This window comes from Lissotriton vulgaris, unplaced genomic scaffold (assembly GCF_964263255.1).
Source record: "Lissotriton vulgaris unplaced genomic scaffold, aLisVul1.2 SCAFFOLD_7550, whole genome shotgun sequence".
In the NCBI taxonomy this organism is placed as follows: domain Eukaryota; kingdom Metazoa; phylum Chordata; class Amphibia; order Caudata; family Salamandridae; genus Lissotriton; species Lissotriton vulgaris.
This window is the reverse complement of record NW_028248429.1, coordinates 33,561-59,225: the sequence shown is the minus strand read 5'-3', so window position 1 is coordinate 59,225 and position 25,665 is coordinate 33,561. Positions and strand designations below refer to the sequence as shown.

At 43.7% G+C, this 25,665-nt stretch overlaps 1 protein-coding gene across 1 annotated transcript; it reads left to right on the top strand.

Annotated features, from left to right (window-relative positions):
• Positions 1-828: 828 nt before the first annotated feature.
• LOC147664123 (lysocardiolipin acyltransferase 1-like) lies at positions 829-25,198 on the top strand. The gene is made up of 2 exons (XM_086949977.1): positions 829-898; positions 16,823-25,198. Exons 1-2 carry the CDS (start codon positions 829-831, stop codon positions 17,329-17,331), a joined length of 579 nt encoding a protein of 192 aa, XP_086806103.1. The 3' UTR covers positions 17,332-25,198.
• Positions 25,199-25,665: the final 467 nt, after the last annotated feature.

The window sequence follows — 25,665 nt, the reverse complement described above, 5'->3', positions numbered from 1 at the left end:
AACACACAATAAGATGGCTATTCCTATATAAGCTAGAGGAGAAGCTTAAAGTAGCATATTCATAGCTGTTGAGGTGGCAAGTACATAGTGGAACATCGCAGATGAGCTCACAGTCCCCTATCCATGCCATGTACTTCTGTGATTGTGAAAGCAAAGCAACCTTTTATGAAGAAGACTTGCCACCTCCTGCAGGCCCATGGCCGACACAACAGGGACCTTAAAAAATAAATGTTGAAGCCTTGAGGGAGAGGCCTCAAATGCAGCTACAATTTACATAAAAAAGTAGAGTTGAGAGGGAGGGAACATTCCTATTGATGTGTTTTAGTGCCTGAAATGAGGGAGTGGATGCATGAATGAATTTGTGACCCAATCAGTAGGTGAGTGTGAGGACGTCAATGAGTGTGACTTGAGAACATAGGTATGTGAGTGGTTGTACGAGCCATATAAGTGGGACATCAAGATATACATGCATCAAGTAGGTTGGGGATCACTGCTTTAGAGAAACCGTCTCTTCTAACATCCTGTCAAATAAGTCCACATCCTCAACCCAGCTGAGTAACAATTTCTTTTTTTACATCATCAATAAGTGTAAAAAACTTTGTACTATCTTCAACAAGGAAAAATCTTCATAAACTGTGTTTAAGAGCGCCAATTATCCATGCTGTGAAAAATCAGAACTTTTCTTCATATAATTGATATTATAAGGATATGAAACCTCCCTAAACTGGATTGCTGCAACAGTAGCTAAGCTAGCCCGAGAAAGTCTCAAATTCAAAAGCTATAAAAGATTCAAAACCAAGTAGCCAAAATCTGCCTTAACCTCAGAAAATGGAAACTAAGCTTGCCAGCACTGATGGCCCTCCATCGGCTCCTGGTACAATACAGGATAACGTCAAAAGTATGATGTATTATGCATTACACCTAATACAAATCTAGCTCCAGCTGTCTCAAGCCATTGGCTACACTGTACCAATTAAAAAGAATTCTTAGATGGGCCATTCTTATCAAGATTTTCATTGCTTCAGACTTTTTGGATGATCTCTGATGTCCTAATTTATAATCTCCAGATGAAAAGTTGCTCTGTGATCTCCAGGCACAGAACGGCTCTTCAATTTCCATCTGCTGAACATCCGAAGATCCTTCTGATCTGAATGAGCTGACCTGCTCGGTGATCCAAGGTGCGAAGATGCTGTCTGATCTATCACTAAGGTGCTCTCCGCTCACCAGGAGCTGAGCAGCTCACTGTCCTCAAAGTTCCAAGCAGCTCTCTGATTTCTAGGTCCTGACCCTTTGATCTCCTGGTGCTGAGATTCTATTTGATCCTCTGGTACTGGGATAATGTATGAGATGCCAGAGCTGTACTGCTCTGTGATCTCCATTAGGTTTGCTGGTCCCTGATCAGGAGATGTTAAAATTCTTTCATGTCTGATTGACCATCTCTCAGGACTTCAGATGAGCTGCTCTAGACCTCCAAGAGCTGAGCAGGTTCAGCATCGACTCACTATGCTGTGCAGGTGCGAGCTGCTTTTTGTTCTCAGTTTGCAGAACGTATCTCTGATCTAGTAGTACTATGCTTCTCTCTCTGGATGTCGCGTTGCGCTGTGATTTCCACGTGCCTGGCTGCTGTTCATGAGATGAGTTGCTGTGTGATCACCTGGTACTGCGCTGCTCTGTGATCTTCAGTGGTCAAGCGCCGGTCCAATATCCAGGCACTAATTTACTCTCTCATCTCCATGAGCTAAGCAGCCTTTTTACTCTTCGACCTCCATGGGGTGGTAAGCTCTCTGATGTCCAGGTGTTCAGCTTTATTGCGGAGATAATATCTGATCTCCTAGTGTTAAGATGTGGTTTGATCTCCATCTAATGAAATAAGCTCCAGTTCTCAATGAGCTCTGGTGCTAAGCACCGGGTCAAATGAAGCACTAGTAGGCACTTGTTTTCTATAGTCTAATGAAAGGCGGGCTAGCTTTTTCAAATTTATAGCTCATGGAGACATGTTTACTTTTAATTCAGTTTTTCAAGAATATTACAAGGTGTGTTTTGTTTTCGAATATACAGCTTATTTTTGGACTGCTTTTGCTCAATTATTGTACACAGTGTTTTTTTTAATGTGACATGATGAGTCATTTTTCTAATTTCTAGGAGTAATTTTCTAATTTATGGCGCCAGATGAGATGTCTTTTCTAATGTATTTCAGAAGGTAGATTGTTTTATGTTTGCCTTTTAGGCAAACCAGGTTTGCTAGTGTAATGTTTGCTTTATTTTGATTTGAGATGCCAGTGTCATGTTTCAAGAATTGAGTTTAGTTTCTGCCTGATATCATTCATTTGCCCTACGAAGTTATTGATGCAATCTGGAAAAGAAATCTAACCAAACTAGAAATCATTGGCACAGATCGAACATTATCTGACCAACATTTCGTGACTTTCCCTCACCTTGTACAGTATGCAGACATTAGCTATATGGAACTAAAGACGTCAGGTGTTTTCACAGGACTTTTCTTGTTTAGAAATGTAACGAACTTAGTTAAAACAAAACAGAAAACAAAAAAATCACATTTTCAAGATCATAATTAACGCTGTGTTCTTTAATTATCTTTAAATCCACCCATGTGTGAAAGCTCTAAAGTGTCTCTTGTCAGCTGTGGCACCTTCAGCCAGTTCTGATATTTATGTCCCCAGAGCATTGCATTCTGGTACTTGAGTTTTGGTATTTTCCATTATTCCAGCAGGTTTAAAACGCCCCGCATGCCAAATGCTGCTGCTCAGTCCTTTGAACGGGAGATGTCACATATGATTTGAGGTTGAGCAGGTGCTGAAGTGTGCCTCTGTGGACTGTTTGAATATGCTCCTGGATCCATTTGGTACACCGCTGTCTGTACAGACACATGGGGTCTACCTATAAATAGCTTCCAGTCCCTCTAAACAAATCCGTGAAATGCATTGGATCATTCTGCTGCTTAGTCCTTCATTTATAGTGGAAAAAATACTCCAATTCCCTGTACAAAAAAAAAAAATTCCAAACAGATTTGGATGAGCTCATCTCTAATATGAGACAAACTGGCACTGCCCGGAGATCCCTCTGTAACCACCTTCTCTGCATAGACACGTGCCCCCTATTGCACATCACCCTGTGCCCCATGCTCTTCACCCCCCTTCTCCTCATAATGCACACAATTCTGTCTCTGATCTATACATAACCTAGTGTAGTGCTCCCCTCATGTTCAACTGTAGCATTGGCACAAAGCGCACCACCCTGTGCCCCTTGATGTGCCCTATGGAGCATGCCACCATGTGCTTCCCTGTGGGACTTCTTCCTGGGTCCCTTAGACTGTATAAAAATGCTTGTCTCGAATGGTCCCCTGTGCATGTGTGCCCCCATAGGAAGTTGTGCCTATGTGTTGATTCTCATTCTGTTGGCTCTATTAAAGTTTATTCTCTTTGGTGAGATTCTCCAATAGTATCTTTCTTCCCACTTATGTCAAAATATGACTTCCCTCCAAATAGTATTGATAGATTTTGTTTTAATGTTTTTTTCCCCCGGAAAGTTGTAATGAAGTATGGATGTGTACTGTGAGCAGACAGAAAAGAAAACACTATTTTGAGAGGGAATACAGAGGTTGAATTCACAATGCCCTGCCATTTTAATTGTATGCTAATGAATGCTAGGTCCATCAGGAAACACAACAGAAATTCATGATCTCATTCTTGACATTAATTTGGATATTTATTTAGTCACAGGATGCATGATGCCTCTCATCTCGATGTATGTCTAGTGTCCCTTGCAGGTTTTAAAACCCCAGAGTATGCTGAAATATTTAAAGAGACCTGATAGCTCTTCTGCTTTACCCTAGACCCATTTTGTAAGCCGAATTAATGGGCATTAAAATCACGTTATTACTTCTCTTGCACTCCGACTTAGCCTGGCATATCGGCCATTGCGGTCTTCTACTACTGTAAACAACTTATCTGACATTTTCACTCTTATTGCATTCAGTTCCCCCATTTGTATTCTTTTAGACGATTTTACTATTTGGGCTGATCAACCCAAACCTTTGTATTCCTCTCACCTGCTTGAATCGAGCACTGTTATGTTTTTATTCAGCATATTTCTGTACCAGCGCATGAGCAGGTCACACACTCATTTCTTCTCTTTGCTCAGCTAGAAAAAAAGATACAAGAAGTATTTTGTTCCTGTCATCTGTCTGACCATCCTGCAATACTTTTTAAATGGTACTTTACTTCCACTAAAAGTCCTCATAAAACGTCTCAGTCCTTGAGTAAACACTTGTGGCAGCAAAGCAACGGCCATGACTTTGTCCGCACTTGACTCTTTTATCTAAGTCTTTCTATGAATCGCTATCCAACTAGAGTGCCTGGATATCCTGACCTCTTATGTCATATTGCCTCTTAAAACGACTCTTAAGATGACCCACCGTTAGTGGTCGCGACCTTCTGACCTGCCATTTTTGGCCAACAAACGCAAAAAGGGGATGGTGCACTAACTAGTTCACAGACCAGCACATTCTTTATCAGCAAACACTCTGTGCCCCCTAGAAGGAAATCGAACAAGCCAGGGTGTCTTATTTCACATCACAAATTAACACCACAAAGTCCTCTAAAGAAATTTTAAAGTATGCTCCAGTCTTGCAAACTCCACCCACTACAGTATGCCAGTACGTCCTTCCCAATCATCATGTGATGCTTTTATCATTTTCCTTTAAGATAAAATAATTTAAATATTTTGTAATGTTTTGCACAGTATTCAATCCACTTTCACTCGCCCCTAGGCTATTCTGTTTTGTTCCAATACACCCATTATCTCTGAGTTTAATTTAGTAGAATTGAGAGAACTTACAAACAACTTCTTTCCATAAAATCTATATCTCCCTTGCACCCTGCTATCCTGAGATTCGTCAGTTGGCTACAGAATCTATGTCACCTGTCCTGACTGAACTACACAACTTCTCACTCCATTTTTGCAATGTTCCCTTCTGCTGGAGATAGGCTAGTCTAGGCGAGGACTGGAACCACTCCCGTAACTCGGGTCCGTAACCTAGGATTCTGGTTTGACAACAACCTCTCTCTGATGGCAAGAAAACAATTCCTCTTTTCCCTATTTTCTCATGACATATAGTAGCTTAGGCCAGTTTCTTGTTGCATCTTAATTACTGTAATCCTCTTTGTCAGACTCCCAGCTTTTCTTTCTTGTAGACTTCAGAACATTCAAAATGCTGCAGTCTCACTTATTTCCAATATTCTACTCTTTTCCCCGTATCTTCGTTTATGGCCTCCTTTCACTGGCTGCCTTGAAACACATCTTACTGAAGTCCTTCCCTCTGGTTCATCGTGCAAACCATGAGCAAAGCCCTCTTTACCTCCATTCTAGATCCTCTTGTTATACTCTGGAGAGGTGTGGCTCACTGGTTAGAGGCGGCAGACCCGAGTGCAGAGAACGGCCCGGGACCAGGGTTCGATTCCCGACGCGGCAGGGTCTTGGACCAGGATCAGCGGACTGATAATTCTCGCATCGGTGCCTACTCCGATTAGGGAGCACACTCGGCAACTCTGAGCATTAGCTTGCCTCATCTCCACAACGGCCCCACACAAACGCCGGGGATGCCTGGTTTCACCTTGGAGACCCCCAGGAGGGACTATCTCACAGGGAAAGCCAGGACGGGTTCCCCAGCGGTCTATAGCGCTACGAGGCCTCCGGGTAGCAGTGCGCTTTACAAGACACAACAACAACAACAACTCTTACCTGCACCCTAACGTCGCCCTCTTTGAATCTGATTTGCGTCCTGAAAAATGGACTATCCAGGTCTAGAGGTTGCTTCTACTATCTAGCAGAAAAAAGCAAACTACCCTGGCCCTTTCGCTGCCCCATATACAAAATTATTCAGCATTAAATAAATGTCTCGACTCTTGGATTTTCTTTGCTTAATTCCTATTCCTGTTCTTTTTAGCTCTACCTGAAGTCCTTTAGCACAGGATACCCTTCTGTCTGTAGACTGTACAAATCTATAGAAAGAAATCGCTTTCCTTAATCATATTTAATTTAGGTTATGTATGTCCTATGTTGCTTGTAGCTAACTGAAAACAGATCGAAATCGTCTGGTAATAACACAGATGCCTTTTCTGGTGCTATTTTATGTCCCTTACCTGCCCTCATCCACCTGAACCCTGAGTGTTCCCTGTGCCTTTCTGGTCTTAGTTGAATTGTATTCACTGACCGAGAGACTTTAAATTGTTGTATAGTCCAACTGGAGTAGATTCACGTGGTGTCCTAATATTGTCGGACACAAATATTATAGCTTAAATATAGGATACAAAAATATTGACGCTTTTGCAGCGCCATATTGAGCGTCCTGGTGGGGTGGGTCGCACCTCACCTGGAGGCCCTATTTAAGGCGGTCCTTTTGGTTATTCGCCCTGTTAGGAATCATTTGCCCTGTTTGGCGGCTCAGCATTGTTCTTAGCGCTGCGTGGCTAGCGCGTTTCGCTTTTAATTACCCGTTCTATATTTTTGTTTATTTTTGTTTGTTTTCCCCTGTTTTTAGCTGGGAGCTGTCCCCTTACCTCCACAATAATTGTTTTTCCACCGCTGCTTTAGGGGGTCCGGTTCTGGGGTTGTTGGCGTTCTGCTTCGTGTGTACTTTGGGCGCCATTTTGGGAGGGGCATTGACGCTTTTGCAACGCCATATTGAGCGTCCTGGTGGGGCGGGTCGCACCTCACCTGGAGGCCCTATTTAAACCAGTCCTCTTAGCGCAGCGGGATCGCGCAGCGGGATTGCCATCGCTTTGCCTGAGTCTTGCCAGAGTCCTGCCCGTCTGCGCCCGTCAGAGTCCCGGAGGCGGCGGAGCGGCGGGTTGGTTAGGCTTTGTAGGGTTCTCCGCTGCTGTCGGGAAGATGGTATACTATTCGGCGCTGGAACTTCGCTCTCTGCAAAAGGTATCCTGTGCCTGTCGTACTGTTTTTCCTGGTCGCTACAGGGGTAAAAGGCAATGCCCTGGATGTGGTTGGTCACCAGGTTGTGCCCTTGCTGCTTCATTGAAGAGGGGAGAGGCCAATGTGAAACATCTTTGCCTGCTCTTAAACACTAGATCAGTGCGCAGACATGCCCTGGAGATCTTCGATCTCCTTGTTATGGAAAAACCATTATGTCTGATGTTGACAGAAACTTGCTGGGGGATCTGTCCAATCCCGATAATATGGCGGCTATCCCGCCGGAATATAATATTTTTCGGCAAGATAGATTGAAGGGGAGGGGAGGAGGGGTGGCTCTTGTGGTGAATAAGCTTGCCGCTTGTTCTATCATCCCTATGGATACTATTACAGGTTCTGAATCCCTGGCCTTCTCTATTACTTTGGCCCCTCATCAAGCTCTTAAAGGGCTGCTGGTCTATAGACCCCCTGGACCGGCGGGATCCTTTTTTGATGAACTGCAGGCAGCTATTTCGGGGTTAGCTTTGAGAGCTGAGCACTGTGTGCTGGCGGGAGATTTCAACTTCCACATGGATGAGGGTGAAGATCCGGATGCGAACAAACTATACGATATTACGGCTCCCCTTGGTTTTGTACCTTTTCTTTCAGGCCCCACACACGACAAGGGTCACACTCTGGATCAGGTTTTTTCCTCGGCCCCCTTAGAGGATATAGAGCTTCTTCCGGTGCTCTGGTCCGATCACAGGTTGGCTAGGTTCTATGTACCGGGCAGGGAGAAACTGCCTAGCAATGCGCCTAGACAGTTTGGACCAGTCTCTAGGGCACTTCATCGGATGACTCCTGAGATGCTAGCTCAGGCATCTCTTGACCATCCGTGCCCCCTTTCGGACGACTTAGAGCGGGATTTAGAGTCTTTGCAGGTGTGGCTGACGGACAGGCTGAATGATTTAGCCCCTGCGATGGCCCCTCGGGTAACATCAAAGCGGGTCTCTGCTCCGTGGTTCACGGAAGCACTGTCTGCCTCTCGTCGCCAGTGCAAGGTGGTTGAGAGGGCTTGGCACTGACAGTACGACCCGGCGGCCAGACTTGCATACAGGACTGCGATTTAAGTATATCATCGCGATATCCTTCGTGAGAAAAAGGGTTACTTGGCTAGGCGGATAGAGGCAGCCTCCAATTCATGTTAGGAGATCTTTACTATTGTGAGGGAGTTTACGGCCCCTAGATCTAATCTATCTCAAACCACTCCCTCTGAGTCGTGGGTTTGTGATCGTGCCAAGTTTTTTACGGATAAGATTAAATTGATTCAGGACTCCTTTCTTGAGAGGTTGGTTGAAGTTCGTCCCAGTAGTGGGGACGGGTTAGCTCCATCGCCCACCCTGGATTCTGTCTTGGCTGTTTTTCCGCCTATCTCTACCTCTGCGTCATTGGCACTCTTGGCCAACCTTAAATCGGGATCGCCGTTAGACCCTTGCCCGGACAAATTCCTGGCGAAGATGGCGGTTGTGGTAAACCCGTTGGTTAACCCACTTTTGAACCTCTCTTTGAGGGAGGGGGTGGTCCCGCAGACTTGGAAGCGGGCGATGGTGATCCCCCTCCTTAAAAAGCTTGGCCTAGATTATGAGGTGTTGGCCAACTATAGGCCTATCTCTCTCCTTCGGGCGCTGGCCAAAATTATGGAGAAGCACGTGCATAGCGTGCTCTGTTTTTTTAGAAACCAATGACCTGTTGCACTCCACTCAATCTGGCTTCCGCCCCAATTTAAGCACCGAGACGGCGCTTTTGGAGGTGTCTGAGGCCATCAAGGAGGCTCTGGATTCAGGAGGCAAAGCCATGCTTGTCATGCTTGATCTGTCGGCGGCCTTCGACACCGTCCCCCATGAGGGGCTCCTCGCCAGACTTTATGACATCGGTCTGAGGGGGGACGGTGTTCAGCTGGTTTACATCTTTCTTAGCTGGCCGTCGACAAACGGTCTGGGCCTCCCCTAGCTCTGCTGAGATGCCGCCGTTGGGAGTCGGAGTTCCGCAGGGTTCTGTGTTGAGCCCGACTCTTTTTAACATCTTTATGACCCCCTTGGCGGCACTGGTGGAGTCTCTTGGGGCCCAGATCGTCTCTTATGCCGACGATACCCAGCTCCTTTTTACGTGCAGGAAAGGTGAGGATTTCGACTGAGAGAGTATTCGGGAGTGTCTTGGGGCTGTTTTTAATTGGTTCCAGCAGAACAGCCTCAAATGTAACTCTGACAAGTCGGAGGTGCTGTTTTTTGGTTGCACCTCAGACCCTGACTGGCAGACATGGTGGCCGATTAATATGTTCCCCCCAGCACATGCGTCCCAGCTGGCAAAAAACCTGGGAATTAAGATCGATAATGGTCTGACGTTGAGATCTCAGATCCTCGGTCTTACGGGCACCTGTTTCGGCATTCCCAAGATGCTCCGGAAATTTCTTCCTCTGCTCATAGAAGAGCACAGGAAGATTACTGTGCAAGCCTTAAATGGCTCCAGATTGGACTATTCCAACGTCCTTTATCTGGGTCTTCCGGAATATCTTGTACAGCGGCTGCAGGTGGTGCAGAATTCTGCTGCACGCGCCATTTTTGGCCTTCACAGGCGAGCCAGAGTGTCCGGCCTTTTGCAGTCGCTTCATTGGCTGCCTATCCGGAAGCGGATAGTTTTTAAGGCTTTGACTCTGGCTCATAAGGCGCTCTTTGGTTCAGGAGCAAAATATCTTCAGCGTAGGCTTGTCTTTTACCGCCCGGCCCGATCTATGCGATCTGAATCTCTGTTTCTTGCGGTGGTTCCCCGAGTAAAGAGGGCCCGTATTGGGGGGCGCACCTTTAGACTGAGGGCACCACAGCTCTGGAACACTCTGCCATTGGCCTTACGCTGTACCTCTAATCTGCTGTCTTTCAGGAAGGGCCTTAAAACCTGGCTTTTTACCCTCTAGTATGTCTCCTTTGCTGTTAATGATTGTTTTTATCTGTGTTATGTTTTTCTTCTTATGAGCTGCCAATAAAAAGCGCCGGGACACTCCAATGGAGTAGCCGTGCGCTATAGAAATTAAAATTAACATAACATAACATATTGCTTAAATGGCTATAGCTCTTTTATAATTTACTCCAATTGGATGACATTTTTGTAAACTATTTTTTGGTACCTAAAATTTTGTCAGACAAGATTTAGGCAGCGATATTCTGGTAACATACAGCTTCATACTTTTCTGTTCTATCAGTAAGGGTCATAGTTGGGGGCTTCAGACCAGGGGGCAGAGGTGGGGGGGGTGTCCGCTGTGTGCCTTTGCCTTAATAGCACAAAGGTTTGTGTTTCCGGAGTGTTGCCCGAGCAAGAGTTTTGGAGCCTTGTGTTGAGCTTTCATACAGTAATAGTATTTAGCATTTGCCTACTTAGGTCTTTTCACACACTCAATAGCCACTGGTGAAAGCATTTACCATGAATATCAATCAAGTTTAACTGAAAAACATGAAAAAATGGAAAAAAGGAGAAAAAAAGTGAGAAATTGTCTAAGAGCCTAGGAAGCCCCAGCAGTTCCACGTGGAGATTGTGTGAGGAAAAAATATGAATGTACTGGGGGTTCAGCGACTGACCTCCAGGTCAGTACTTGACAGCTGATATGATCAGGCATGGGTGATGGACCACATTGACTGTTGATCTCGTTCCATAAGAGTCCAGTGCTTCTCTAGATAGATTTAGATTTATAGAGCGCATAGCTCCCCTGGAGCGTCCCAGCGCTGAAAATGACCTGAACATAGTGAACTCAAGAGGGGACGGAATTTAGGGGGTGGTGGGGAAGAGAAAGGTTTTGAGAGCTTTTCTAAATTTAAGGTGAACGGGTTCCATCCGGAGATCTCTAGGAAGGGCGTTCCATTTGTTTGATGCGTTCAGCGAGAACCGGCGGCCTCCAGTACGCGCCTTCCTCACTATTGGTATGATGGCCAAATTTTCCCTGTCTGAGCGGAGGGCCCTGGCCGACTTGTAGGGGCGAATCAGTCCTCTCAGGGCCGGAGGGCCTTTGCCCTGCAGCGTTTTATGGGCAATACAGAGTGATTTAAAAGTGATCCGCTCTTGAATAGGGAGCCATTGAAGGGCCTTTAACAATGGCTTGGCTGATGCCCGTCTAGGCGCCCGCATGAGCAGCCTGGCTGCCGCGTTCTGGGCTCGCTGGAGAGTATTGATAGTGGCAAGGGGGGCAGCCAGGAGGAGGGCATTGCCATAGTCCAATTTGGACAGGATCAGGCCCTGCATTAGCAGCTTTCTGGATTGAAAAGGAAGGAGGGGGAGGACCTTCCGGGCTGCTCGTAACAGACCGAAGCAGCCTCCTGCAACCTTCTGCGCGTGGGTCTTAAAGGTGAGTTGGGGTTCAAACCAGATCCCCAGGCTTTTAATTTGCTCTTTGGGGGGAGGAAGGTCTCCCATACAGGGGGGCCACAACTCAGGGGGCAGGGAGGTGATTTGATTGCCCAGAAACATGATCTCGGTCTTAGTTCCATTCAACTTAAGTTTTGAGCTAGACATCCAGGAGGAAATGGCCGTAAGGCATTTCGGGAGGTCATCAGGGCGGCCCCCTTGTTGTGACAGCGAGACGAGCTGAGTGTCGTCTGCGTAGCTGATAGATTTGATCCCAAATGGGGCTACTACCTTCTCTAATGGGGCCATATAGACATTAAACAGTGTGGGGCTGAGGGAGGAGCCCTGCGGCACCCCACACTGGAGGGGGGTGGGATTGGACATAGAGCCATTTTCCCATATCCTGAAGGATCGATTGTCCAAGAAGGACTGCAGCCAGCTAAGGGCTGACCCTGTGATGCCCAGCTTGGCAAGGCGTTGGGCCAGAACTGCATGGTCTACGGTATCGAATGCAGCGCTTAGATCCAGAAGGATCAGGGCTACTGATCCCCCTGAATCCAAGATGCATCTTACCTCTTCAGTCACCGCTAGGAGGGCGGTGTCTGTGCCCTGCCCAGGGCGAAAGCCTGTTTGGGAGTCACTTAGAAGGTGGTTAGACTCCAGGAACTCTGAGATCTGCCTATTCACTACCTTTTCGGCCACTTTGCTCAATCCAGGTAAAAGGGAGATTGGGCGAAAGTTGGACAGATCGGAGGTGTCTAGTCTCGGTTTCTTTAAGAGCCTTTTGACTCTGGCCTGCTTCCTGCTCGGGGGCACTATGCCCGTAGATAGGGACGCGTTAAGTAGCTCGGTGGCTACTGGGGCAATAGTACTCATGATTTGTTTTAGAATATGCATCGGTACTGGGTCAGATGGAGAACCACTTTTTATATTAGATAAGATGTTACAGAAGTCTTCCCTGGAAATACAGCTGAATGCCTCAAACTGAGGGCAAGAAGGGCCAGAGGGAGGAGCTTCGATGGGTTCTGTAACAGAGGATTGAGGGAGGCTATCAAGGATTTTTCGTATTTTTGCATCGAAAAATTCTGCCAGCTGGTTGCATTTTCGTACTGGGTCGTTATGTATCACGGTTTCAGCCGGAACTTTGAGGAGCTGGTTAACAATTTTAAATGTTTCTCTGACGGAGTTGGCCGACAGTCTGATTTTTTCCTCAAAGAAAAGGTTCATCAATACAAAGGTTTCTGATGATACTGAGAATTATCAGAGAACCTCATTTTTTCTGTTCTCTTGCTGCTTAGAAAATATCCAAGACATGCGCCGTGGCCGCTTTGGATACATATATGTAACTGAAAGTAAGTTCATGGGAATAAGCATCGCAGTAGAGGGTGGCTCTAGAGAGAGTAGGGAGAAGGATCTCCAGCTCCTCTCTGAAGAGCAGAAGGGATGGAGCAATCTGACGTGGCATTTTGATCCAGCTCTGGGGGATTAGTCTATTTTTTGTTTCCGTTTCTTGGGTTCTGGCCTTGCAGTACATTATGTTGGCCTCCTGCGGTGGTTAGTTTTTACAGCCAGGCACATCTTCAGTCTGACACAACTTCCAGACATTAGGAATGAAGGATCCAGATCACAGAAGTGAATTTACAACATGAATTACATGTTGTTCCTTCATTTTGAAATGCACGTGGCCGCATTTCAATTGTGTTATTGGCATGCATGTAGAATATTTGTAATGTTCATCACGTACCTCTGATATCAACACCTTACACAAGATTTGTTGAGCAGTTTCTAAGCTGTTCGTCATTTCTGTGTTGCCGTGGTCTAACATTTTATCATTTGTTCAGTCTCCTGCTATATTTCTCCTTTTCATTTTAGTGCAGTATCACTCATAAGTGTTTCCTCCTGTTAAATCATTCTTATGGTCGATATGATTGATTGTGTTTGTGAAGAGATTTTCAAGAACCCCCTCAAATTCAATACAACAATCTTCTTACGTAAAACAAATGTAGTTTTTCACGTCTGTCGCTCTAGGACAGGTACTCCTTAATCTCATAAATCCAACAAAACTCGAAAACTACATTTTTCCTAACTGGACAGCGGGATTTGAAATTCTTGTGAAGGTATTCGATCCAGATATTCTAGTTTTTAATTGGATTCAGCCAGTCTTGGCTAATACCCATGCAGTAGCAGTGGTGGAGTAAACGACTCCCTGTAAGTGACATTTGTGTTCTTTACAGTGACTAGGTGCTTGCTGCATGATCCTGCTAACCTGTAGTCCATGCGACGGCTGTCATTGCACTTTTGTTTAACTATAACTTACCCAGATTCTGAGGGACACAGGGTTACCCCTTTATTCTTCTTTTTCTAGGTCCAGTACTACCAGGATTCTATACTAGGAAGATGGGAATCTCTGGATCGAAATCTACACCTGGCCTATTTCTACATCTGTATATATAAAAAATGCACACACTTTATATATTGTTCACCACTTGAGCAGCATGCACACTTATCACCTATATGCACTTTATATTCATGTATATTATTGATCCTGACAGTCTACCATTGTAATGTATATATAATTGAATGAAGTAATTCTGATATAAATAATATCATCAAAACCTTTCATCTACGGTAATCATTGCGTGTTCGAGAGCTTACCTTTCAGATTACATTAAAAGCATCTTCAACTTACGCTTGTTCTACCCGACAGAACCACTTTTGTTCAACTTGTACCATCCAAGGTCAGGACATTTCAAGAAAACTGGTGTCAGGGCATATTTGTAATTGTAGCCAGGCCATTCTCCCTATCAATCGAGTAGTCTTAAACAGACCCTCATACCCCCTACTTAGCAGCTACAGTGGTAGCCCGCTCCAATTCTACTAACCATTGTGTAGCTAGGTGTAAAGTATAATCTCTATATTGCGAACGGATTGTTTTAAGTGACCGAAAGGTGACATCTTCATAACCAAGTGTTACCCCATAAAAATGAATTAATAAAAATGTATGCGCAAAGGGCCTGTTAAAGAGTTTGGCGGTGCGGGAGCGGACCGCCAAGCCGGCATTCCGCCCGCCAAACCTTTTTTTAGGGTCGCCCGCCATATTATGGGTGTGTCTTGTGTCTGACAGACTTTTTTGTGCCGTCCCACGGTGGGGCCTCACCAAATGGGCAGGGCACTGCAATGGGAACGCCAACATTTCCTGCACGGCATGAACTCTGTGGTCCATGCTGTGCAGGAACTGGGGTGAATGATGTCCCCCTCTGCATGCACCCCAAGCTCCTGAGACAACAGAGGGCCCTGGAGAGCCGCCTTTGTTTCCTCACTGCCACAGTTTTCATGGAGGAGCAACCGCCATGAAAACTGTGACGGAGAGGAAACGCTTAATATGCTTGGTGAGACCGCGGCGGTCCCGCCAAGTATATTGCTGCCTGAAGACCTCCGCGCCACCACTAGGGAACGACAGTTCACTGGCGTCTGCAGCTGTCACGCGGCGGTCCGACTGCCCTAGTTGTAATAGGGTGATTGGAGTGCTGGTGAGGCGGTGGCTGGACTGCCACCGCCGCACCTATGCCTGTCTGGCGGTCCTCGGACTGCCAGACTCGTAATCAGGCCAATAGTAATACTTCACTGATGATTGTGTGGACGTGTGGTGTATGGTGTTGCTTCCTGAGGTGTCCGTCCTACTGATGTTGGAGTGGCGTCCTGTATATATTTTGGTGTAGTCTAATGTTTAGGGCCATAAACATTTAGAATCTTTTTGTTTGTTTCTACGTTGGGAGTTAACACCTTGGCTGCGGCTGGAACCCCGCGCCGGTGCTGGACATTCCGATTGTGGCGTGGTCATGACGGCTCCCAGCTGTCATGAGCACCGAAGAGGTTAAACACATATCCAAAATATGGCAGCAGTAGTGGTATTATGCCTTAGAGCTACAATAGCATGTTTTGCTTCACTTTTGAGTAGTGTATTTTCCAGTTTTCCACCCCAGTGCCAATTAGGCTATTAAATTATTTAAAAATAATTGTACTCTAAAACAGAGCATCATTTTATTATAAACGCATGGTTTTGATCGTGAGCAGGCTATTACGTGACACATGGACTTAATCAACTCATCGCTGTACGTACTCAAAGTCATTTAAGGTCACCAATGGTTGCGTATTGTGGTGGAGTAGCAGCACCTGCAGCTTCGCCTGTGTTCCATAGCAGAACTCCTCATTGACTCAAACATTCTGAATATATAGTTTTGGAAAAACATTTGTTGACCAAAATATATCACTGCTGTACCAGTTTTATACTCGGGCACTAGCACAACGTAGAAGATGATCTTGTATTATTTGTTATTGCGCACGCAATGATGTCTGCAGGGCTTCCATTCAAATTAGTATTTTGCTGCTGCGTTTCATTAATGAAATCTTAATTAGGTTTTGCAGCTTGAATTATGTTTGCAGTAATTTTGTAAAGCAGTTTCAGGCAATTCTTCAAAAGTACATTTTTGCCAATGACAACCTTACACATGTGCCTTTAGGGTTCACACGAAATAACCAACAAAGCTAGTATTTATGCCACACTGCACATTTTTAGGTCTGGCCTACAAACCGGTTCAGCTATTAGCTAGTAGCATAAAAGTAAAAATAAATTTAAAAAATGCTTTGTGTCAGTCCTCTTTGTCCATTGGTCTGTTACATTTTGCTTCCACTCACCACAGCACACGCTGTGGGTTAAACTCTCACTTGAATCACTGGTCTCTTTGCACTGTCGGTGGTGGCATTTTGCCTGATCACATGGGCACCTTGTAAGTGCACTTCAGGACCATGGGCCAGTTCGCATGCTTTTATCTTTGCGTTATTTATGGTTATTTGCTTAAACTGTGTCTTCAAGTTAAAGTTGTTCAAAGGCAAAAGTCCTTGTTGTTTTCCTAACATATACATTAAAACTGATAGAAAGGGGTTCTGCCCTTTCTTTTTCCTGCCTCTCATCACCCTTCCCCTCTCCCTGTTATATTGGCATTGGGGATTGTTGGAATCACTTGCACTCTTCATCTTGTCAGGGTGTGGTTTATGGCATTTTTAAGCACTCCTCTCTCACACTGACCTCTGCTCTTTCACCGTATACAGCTGTTGATCATTATTATTGAAATGAATTAATAAACCCCCATACTGTTCAACTGAAATAATACAAAATGGAGAAATTATTTTTAATTATAACATTTTTATTTCAAGAAGAAGGCAGCCGCGTTTAATATATCAGACTTTGTTATATCTTTAATTTTTGGGACATGTACTTGGAATAAAAGGTGTAAAAAGAAATTAAACCATTAAAGCAGCTTGCCAAGGGAATATCGAGTGGCTTTGTGAATGCTTCTTACTTTAGTATGTGTCATACATTTGTTAGATCTTGTCAAAAATGAAATGTTTATTTTTTAAAAGCTATATCAGATTGCAATTGAACGATATGAACCATGTTTGATGTTTCCTGTTATCACAGTCTTTAAAATATATATAAATATATTTCTTCCAGGTCAAAACCTTGATGCCATCCACGACATAACCGTTGCATACCCGCGCAACATTCCCCAAACGGAGAAACACCTGCTAAACGGGAATTTCCCAAGAGAGATCCACTTCCATGTGAAGAGGTACCCAGTGGAGACGTTACCAGCATCCCGGGAGGAGCTACAGCAGTGGTGCCAGGAGCGCTGGCAAGAAAAGGAAGACAGACTGCGGACCTTCTATGAGCGCGACAAGTACTTTGACGCAACAGGGAGGAGCATAATCCCTCCTTGCAAATCTGAGCTGCGGGTCCTCTTCGTCAAGTGCATATCTCTCCTCTACTGGACAGCGTTCTCCATGGCCATGTGCCTGCTGTTGTTTCTGTACAGTGCTGTACGGTGGTATTTTGTAATCGTGATACTGGTTTTTGTTATGCAGCAGAAGGTGTGGGGTGGACTGGAGTTCATTGAACTAGCATGTCATAGATATTACATGAATAAGAGGCAACAACAGTTACCTTCAAAGAAAGAGGATTAAACACATCTTACAGGGAATTTAAATATTTGGAAAAAACTTTGTAAGCCGTAAGAAAATTTTGCATGAAAATCAAACACCTTTCTTACTACCTTCATGATTGTGTTTGTAAGAAAATATTTTGCACTTTTTCTTGTAAAAGGAGAGAATGATTAGACATTATGAACTAGTAAAACACATGTTTTTACCTTTGAATGTAAAATCATAAATCCTTCAACAAGAAGGAAGCTGTGACAGGATGAGGTTGTTCAATGAACTGTTGCTGGATTTGTAAGTCAATCATTTGTATTATAGTAAAAGTTAATATATGTGAAAACTGCTGGTAGTAACTAGGGAACTGTCCCTGTGTAAATGCCACACTGAAGGAAAGCCGTCTTGGGCAGCCAATCTATTTTAACTTCACCAAGACAAATGTTGTAGATCATATAAACACTGTGAAAGGCCTAAAACTCGTATGAATGGTTTACTCTGTTTTGAGTCTAATATCAACAGTTTACATTGTTTGCTCGCGGAAAGTAGGCCCACTCCTGCTAAAAGCTGGAAATGATGCTGCACTCTGACCATCAGCATATCACTGTTAGGAGTCGAGGCGGAGGGGGTCACGCATGTATCCAGTAGGATTTTAGGGAAAGTGGTATTGGCATGGTGGTCCTAAATGGCATTCGTGTCAACACAAAGAGATTTTGTTGTGAAAAAAGTTTCTTGTCTACGAAGGGTAAGGGCAGGGTATCTAGAATAGTGAAGCGAAGGAGCTCTTCTCTGCTGCTGGAGCCTTTGTCAAATGAAATAACTAGATTGGTAAATATGGAAACCCCATATATCTTTATCAATTAGGTTGTGTCAAAACTCTACTTCGATGTGTTCCAGAAAACACCGTCAGTAGGTTGCTTTTACTTTCAGAGATCGCTGCTCTTGCAGCCAAATATGCGTCCATTCGCTTAGTGAGGCTAGAAATAAATCGTGGCTACACAATTTGAATAGCTGGTGGACAGTCACTCTCAAAACTGAAAAGTGGTTTGCACTAGTTGACTGTAATATTGACTTTCTCATTCTTTTCATGAACTACACAGCTTACCATGACAATCAAATTAGCTCAGCAAAATCATGTTTCAACGGGCTTTATGCTTGCCATGCAGCAGACATCAGTGCTTGTCATTTTTTTAAACTATTGATAGTATATTGTCACATGAAACTTGTATGGTCACAAGCCATCAATGAATGCTACCACTTGCACCCACACATTAGTTCTGTCTACGTGGACATTTTTAGTCTCTCCTCCAGGTCACTGTTTATTAAGCGTACTCTTAATGTCATGCCTAGTAGTGAGAACTTGATCCGAAAAGTATTGCGCCCCTATTTCTCCCACTAGAGGTGTGAGGTTGGGGTGCAACAGATTTCTGTTTGCAAAGTAGCTCCTTCCAAATTCATGCCCATGTCCTGTGTAAGGCACAGAAGTTCCTAGGAATAGGACAATGTTTTAGCTAAAACAAACAAGCCATAAGAATATGATGCTGAATAATCTCCTGATCTTCACCACCATTTTACATAATGGTCCACTGGAAGACCAGTCAGACCGATATTTGCATTCTAGCGCTGCCTCATGTACCTTTATAATACTTGTAGCCTTCATTTTCAAGTTTTTAAAGTAGTAGAATTGTCAGCTTTACTTTTTGCCTCACTCCTAAAGCGCGGAACAATCTGCCACGACACATATAAAAAAAGCCTCCTCCTCACTCTTGAATTCTGTGAGAAGCCGAAGACCTGATGTTTTGAGTAATCCCACTAGGCCCTACATGTGTCTAGACTCTCACCTGCTCAGCACCAGGTATCCTCCTGGGTGATAGTACGCTCTACAAATCTGCATTATATAACATAACCTCTATTATTCAGTTCTGTTTTCATTTGATGATCTCTGATATGAATATTGAAATTGCCTTTTAAGCCAAAATCGATTTCTCTCCCTGTGCAGCACCACTTTGAACATCTTGTGGCCTCCATCTGTCCAATTTCTGTCTTAATCCTCATTTCCCAAGTGGTTGTATAGCAACAAGCGCTTTGAGAACTGTTCTTGCTCTGATCTGAGACAGTGAATAGCAGTGATTCTGACTGGTAGGCTGGGAGGATTGCCCAGCAATTAACCGCTGAACTCTTGTGCTTTTGTTGTGTACAAGACCAGTCTGTTCTTGTCACGTTTGTAAAATCACATATCCTTCTTGAAAATATGGATTAATCTGAGACAATGTTCTGATCTTGCTGCTTTGTTATTATTAGTAGTACAGTTGCACAAAAGTACATTCTGGAATACCTTGTGATATATGCCATAGAAGTGTACTTTCGTTTGTCTGTATCAGGGGAGTTATCTATTTTTTATTAGCATTTTTCAATCTAATTATTATTTGTATTACACTGCTAAGCACTTAGGAGAAAACAATGCTATCAAAGGTTGTACCTCATAGTCCTGCCGTTAAACACCAATCTCTCATGAATTTAGGTGTTTATGAATCGAATGCCTATTACATTTGAGTCCCTGTTTTTAAGACACCGTCTTAGAATATGCTGTGCTATAGAGACTCACCATTTTGGTATGAACCAGTTTCCCTTATTAAGAAAAGTACCAGAACTTTGCTCTTTGCATACTAGTCAACATGCGACAATCGTGGTCCTTTTCTAGTTTGTGGGTCTGCTGTCTAGAGTCATTTTGTGGTTATGCTATCAGGTGAATGTGGCCTGCAGTGCAATTGATTTTGCAGTCATGGTTTTTTAACATAGCTTTAAAAGGCTCCTAAGTGAAAAATAGTCCATGAACACTTTTCCTGGTGTACTTTGACATCTGTGTGGTTGAGCTGTAGCCTATGAATTGAGCTTAGCTGCTCCTGTGGAACGAGGCCTAAACTGATTTAGCTGCTCAAATTCTGCTGAGGTATAGAAGAACTACAAATGGAGTGAAATGCTAGCCAGAGGGTTTCTATGTAGTCCTTCGTTGTCTCAAAGACTTTCTCCTTGGTTGCCAATAATTGTACTGCAAATTGCTCATTAATGGTTTAGAACTTGAATTCCAGAAAGAATTGAAGATGTGAGGCAAACTGCCAGTACAGTGCATGCAGGGAGATGGAACCTGCTGGCTTCTTAAAGGAGTGGTGTGTCTTTTATAACCTTGTGCAATCTTGGCCTTAAGGCCCCTCTTTCCTTCATTTGAGTCTGTGAAATGCAAGAATTTAGAGGTTTCTTTACTGCTGTTACATATTTTTCCTCTTGAAGCTATGTTCTAGTCTAGGTGTTGCTGTAAAATGGCAATTCCAGAAAGAAAAATTCAATAAAAGTTGAACCGTTGTTACTATGGAGGGGACACCTATTTTTAAGTTTGAAGTGTCGACCTCCAGTCAAAGTTATATTCACAATGCATTGATGAAAAAAGCGTCCCAGGGTCCCTGCACAGTGGCTGGAATATTCTGTGTGTAGGACTATCAGTGAAGGCCCATATAATGCAGACGTTTTACAGCAAGGAGTGACTAAAATCACCTCCACACTCTAAAGCTGATTTTGATTTAGCAGACGATACCCTGTCCGCCAAGCCATATGTCCGCCCGCCTCGTTTACAGATGGAGACTTTGTTTTCTGTCGAAGGAACTCCCATTGGCTCTGAGCCTTAAAACGTCCTCCCGCTGAGTAAGGGCCATCAGAGGAAGGACATTACAGTTCCCTCCCCCATCCCACTAAACCCTAGATCTGCCCACGACATTTAGAGATGGGCAGACCTTAAGTGTTCTGTTGATGGAGTCTCATTGGCCAACAGAAGACTTCCTCCAATGGCCGGATGAAGTAAAGGTCGTTGGAGGACGGCCATTGCACCTATTTAGGGTGGGCAGTGTAATGTCTGTTTTTTCCGTCTGTCTTCACCAGTTAAAACCTGGCGATGAGAGACAGGAAAAAAATAATTTCCCCCATGTCCTGAAAGAAAGCTCCCAGGGTGTGGGGGCATTATTTTTATTGTGTTCCCGAAGTAAGCTCACACTTAGTTGAGTTTCTTTCAGCAAAACAAACATTTTATAAAAGTTTGGTGCATATCCAACAAAACAAATGACTGCTGTTCACCAAACATTTTGTATGTTGAAAGTAATTGCTGTGACGGCGGTTCCATTCAGGGTACAGCGATGACCACTGAGCTGGCGTTCATCTCTAAATGTTGTGGACAGTAGTCTGTCAGGATGGCAGAGGTAATGTGCTCCGCTATCCTGACCCGCTGTACTCCGTTCGCCAAACTGAAAATCTGGCCCTAACTGCCTTGAAAGGTAATTTTAGGACAATGTATCCCCAAAGTCTTGAGATGGTTCCGTCACATCAAATTGGTACTTAATTCTTTACATTTTCATATTTAAATAGTTTAATCCTAGATCAGGTTCCATTTCAGTGATAAATTATATCCATTTCTCTGGCGTTAGATGTTTAGAGGGACGTGCAAGAGGAGGTGAGCTATTTTGAAGATGGCATCATCTTTGCAATAAGCAAAGTTGTTTCCATACCAGACAAAATTGTCACCTTTTTCTTTTTGCATCCTGGGAGCATGTTGGAGCAGGGAAACTCCCAATATTTAGCACTATATAAAATTCAATATTTTGACTAAAGCTTCTTGGAACAGAGAAGAAGGATGATCAGAATATAATGCAGCATTTCTGATGGAATATTGTAAGATTTCATTTGGATGCTCCTATGCACAGCCTGGTAGCCTTGGGTTACTTCATTTTCAATTGTGATGACCTCTGGGCCCGCATTATATATAGGGCACATTGTACCTGCTTATGCCGCAGTACACCATTAAGTACACCGAATTACACTTAATGTGCTTTCCCCTTACTCAGCCGCAAACTCACTCCATCTCCGGTGGCAGCTCAGTAGTGTAAGATGGACCGGCTGTTAAAAGCTGCAGGTCCGCCTTTCACTATGCAGGCGGCAACTCAGCCTGTTTTTGGAAGGGGGTCAGAGATCACCTCAGGGTCCATGTGAACTCTATACCCTTCTTTCAAGGGTTGTCCCTGGGGAGAAGCATTGACTGTGTGCCACCTCATCGTGTAGCCCCTGGCTAGTCCTTTGTATCTGTGCCCACGTCTCTAAGTCAGCACGAGTCCAGAGGCAAAGTGGTTCTTCATTTGCATGAGTCTACGTTCCCAATGAGGGAACTCTCCCTTAAGGTCGTCTCCTGGTGCATACGTAATGCTAGTATGATCTGTATTACAAATGGGCCATGCAAGTGTTTGCGGCCTGTTCAGTAATACCAAAGTTCCACAGGGCACGGAAAGTAGGCACCCGGGCTACTTGAGGTAATATGACCCAAAGAGCTTACAAAAATTACTTAAGGGCTTGCTCATCATAAGTATCTTTTAGTTCTGTTTTTATTAATATGAGGCAAGAGAACTTTTTTTTTTCACTGTAACGTTCACTGGAAAACCTTCCCTGTGACAACCTGCAGTGTGGACTGTGTGTGTGTGTTTAATTTAGTATGTCTCATATAATTTGACTCAATGGTTTCTGTTAAAAAAATGCTTCAACGTTGCTCTAATATATTTAGAAGAAGTAAAAAAAGAAAATGGGGTGTTTATTTGATGTGCAAGGCCTTATTAAAAAATGTCACTGTTGTCATGTTAAATGGAATACATCACCGGAGATATCAAACTGGTAAGTGTGTAGCTCCGAGCAAGAGATGCTTTTGTTAGTAATACAGGGCACTATATTAACCATCTCAGCCATTATTGAAACTGAAAACATTCCTAAATGTAACTCTTTTCTTCACAAGAGCAGTGGATCAGCTCAGTGGAGTATGTTGTTGCGCGTTCAAGGACAATTCACTTGCAGAGTGAGGATGTATGCTATAGGATATGTTTGGCCAGTGTTGGAACTCTATTGAGTTTAGTGGTCGAATTCCTCTAAAAGACTACTTATTCTACATTCAAATTAATGTTGGCTGTAACCAAGGGTCTCACATTGTTTTCCCTTTCAAGCTCAAAGAATAACTGAGTCATCACCTGCCTGCAGCTTTAAAACTTTCCAAAGCTGCATACTCAACATCCTGGTCCCTCTCTGTTTTGAGGCCTAAATGATTGGCATACCACCTACCAGCACCACACATTTATACACTTAGCAAGGATTGTTTCACATTCACATGCTCCCATATCTTCTCTTTGACGTAGCGGCTGGTCCAAACAATTACTTTTTTTTTGGCAGTGATATTAACCAGTTCATGGGCTATTAATGCCAAAAAAGTTGCCTCCCTCCAATTCCAGCTTAGAGACATTCTGTCAGTCCCCTGTTTCCTGAATGCTGAAATGGCCTTTCCATTGGACTGGACCCTGCTGTTGGTAATAACTTACAGCTTTTTAGCTGCTACTGCACAAATGGTGACCGAAGCCCTCTGTTTTCATGTTAACTGCCTACTTAAGAATTTGGTTGATCTACTAATATTGTTTATGGTTCTAGTTTAAAGCACACATTTGACTTGTTGCTAAGCATTTCACTGCCACAGATATAAACTGGAGGCATGGAATATAGGGGAGGAGGGGATGCAGCCTATGAGCCAGAGCTGCTGACTTTTGAACTGCAGAGCCAGGTTTGAGTCCCGGTACTGATTGTGATTCTGGACAAATTACTTAATCTACCTGTGCCTAAACGTTTTTTTTAACTTGTATAATGTAATCTGGTGCTCATGAAAGCACTGTAATGCCTTTAGGCCAATTTTGTCCTAAATAATACCGCTAAAATAATTATAATCCTATGAAACCAAGCTGGGGTGTTAGGGATACTGAACCATTAATATTGCTGGATAAATCTGATTAGCATAATTTATTGAAGTTTTAGTCTCCCTTAGTGCATTTTGAGTTTATCTGGGACCTGGTTTCTTGGTTTTTTAGAATCACCTGGTTATTTTATGTCCAGTACAAGAAGGGACTGCCGTTGTAGGTGTTTTAAAACATAAAAGCACGACTATACAGTACTCCTATCACACATGGGCCAGTTTGGCATAAAAGCAGAATAACTTTGTTACTTAGAAGCCTCTTCAGCGCCATATTTAAGCTGGTTAGTGCTAGCTGAGCCCCAGAGCAGGACTTGTATATGTTGAAATTCCCCTTCTGTTCGTGCCCTCTATCCTTACAGAGCATGCAAACCCATTGCGCTCTTACACACCAATATGCCTCCTTGCAAGTCTACAGCAGAGCACCCAAAAATACACTTCACGCCAATCTTCAAAGTCTAACGCTAGAATAGCTAACTATCATGTCTTCGAATAGTTGGTCTTAATTCTATGCCTCGCCTCCAATTTTCAGAAAAGTATAAAAATACATTGACGTCAGGGAGCCACAGACAGAAGAGGGCGTTTGTACCATTAGAATTCTGACTACAGAAACTGTTTGTTGTTGTGTTTCACTTAAGGGTTGGGCTTGCATTGCTCACCTTTCTGCCTCCTCATTATTGCAGGTTTAAGCCAGTGGTTCTTGTTCCTTATGCGTTATTCACTTGCGTTTTGTCCCTGACCATAACTCTTTTCACATGGGTGGATAAAAGAGCACCAATCAGGACTTTGGTCTTTTGTGATTTCATATAGTGGTAATTCAGGGTAGCAGTCAGATGCCAGGTGTAGTGTGTGCTGTTAATCTGACTAAATGTGGTCCATTTATCGCCATGCCTGAGACCCCCTCCTTTTAACGGAGAGGGCTTTTTTACGCACAGTAGTTGTATTTTATACGCATTGTATGGCAGCACAGAATGCAGTACGGAAGCATATGCACTCAATAGCCTCATATTTGAGTTCACTGGTATGTTTAAAATGTCTACGTCATGTATCTATATAATAATGTACTCTAAAATAAAGCTATAAATAATGTTTGTGTTTCCTTCAGTTTGCCTTTTATATCTTCAAAGTAGTCATTGTTAAAAGTAAGTATACACATGCATGTCCTTTATATATTCTAGAGCTGGCGCTGGTTACTGTGGTTGAGTCCCACTTAACATTGAGAAAGCACTTTTTGTACTTCTGACAACTGTGGCTCCATTTGACAAGAGTACATGAACCGTTAAAATGAAAGTGTAAGTGTATGGAATCCATGAATGCTTTGTGTATGTTGAGCAAAGTATGGGAAGCATTATATTGGGGGATACGGGTGGGGTTTTCCCCAAAAGCCTGATTTGCCAGTTATATAGGACATTGTATTCATTGTCACAGCAATCCACCTTTTGACGGATTTACACAGTTCAATCGGAAAATACCAGTTCATTCACTAACCAAAGTTTGTATCAGACATTTTGTCTTACACTCCTTTCATTGTTCATGAACAGACTCTCCAGGTTCAT

Excerpts from the sequence above, each read along its gene's own strand:
- LOC147664123 (XM_086949977.1), top strand. The coding sequence starts at position 829 with ATGGAAACTAAGCTTGCCAGCACTGATGGCCCTCCATCGGCTCCTGGT. Across the intron at positions 899-16,822 it reads AATACAGGATAACGTCAAAA|GTCAAAACCTTGATGCCATC; the intron begins GTATGATGTATT and ends TATTTCTTCCAG.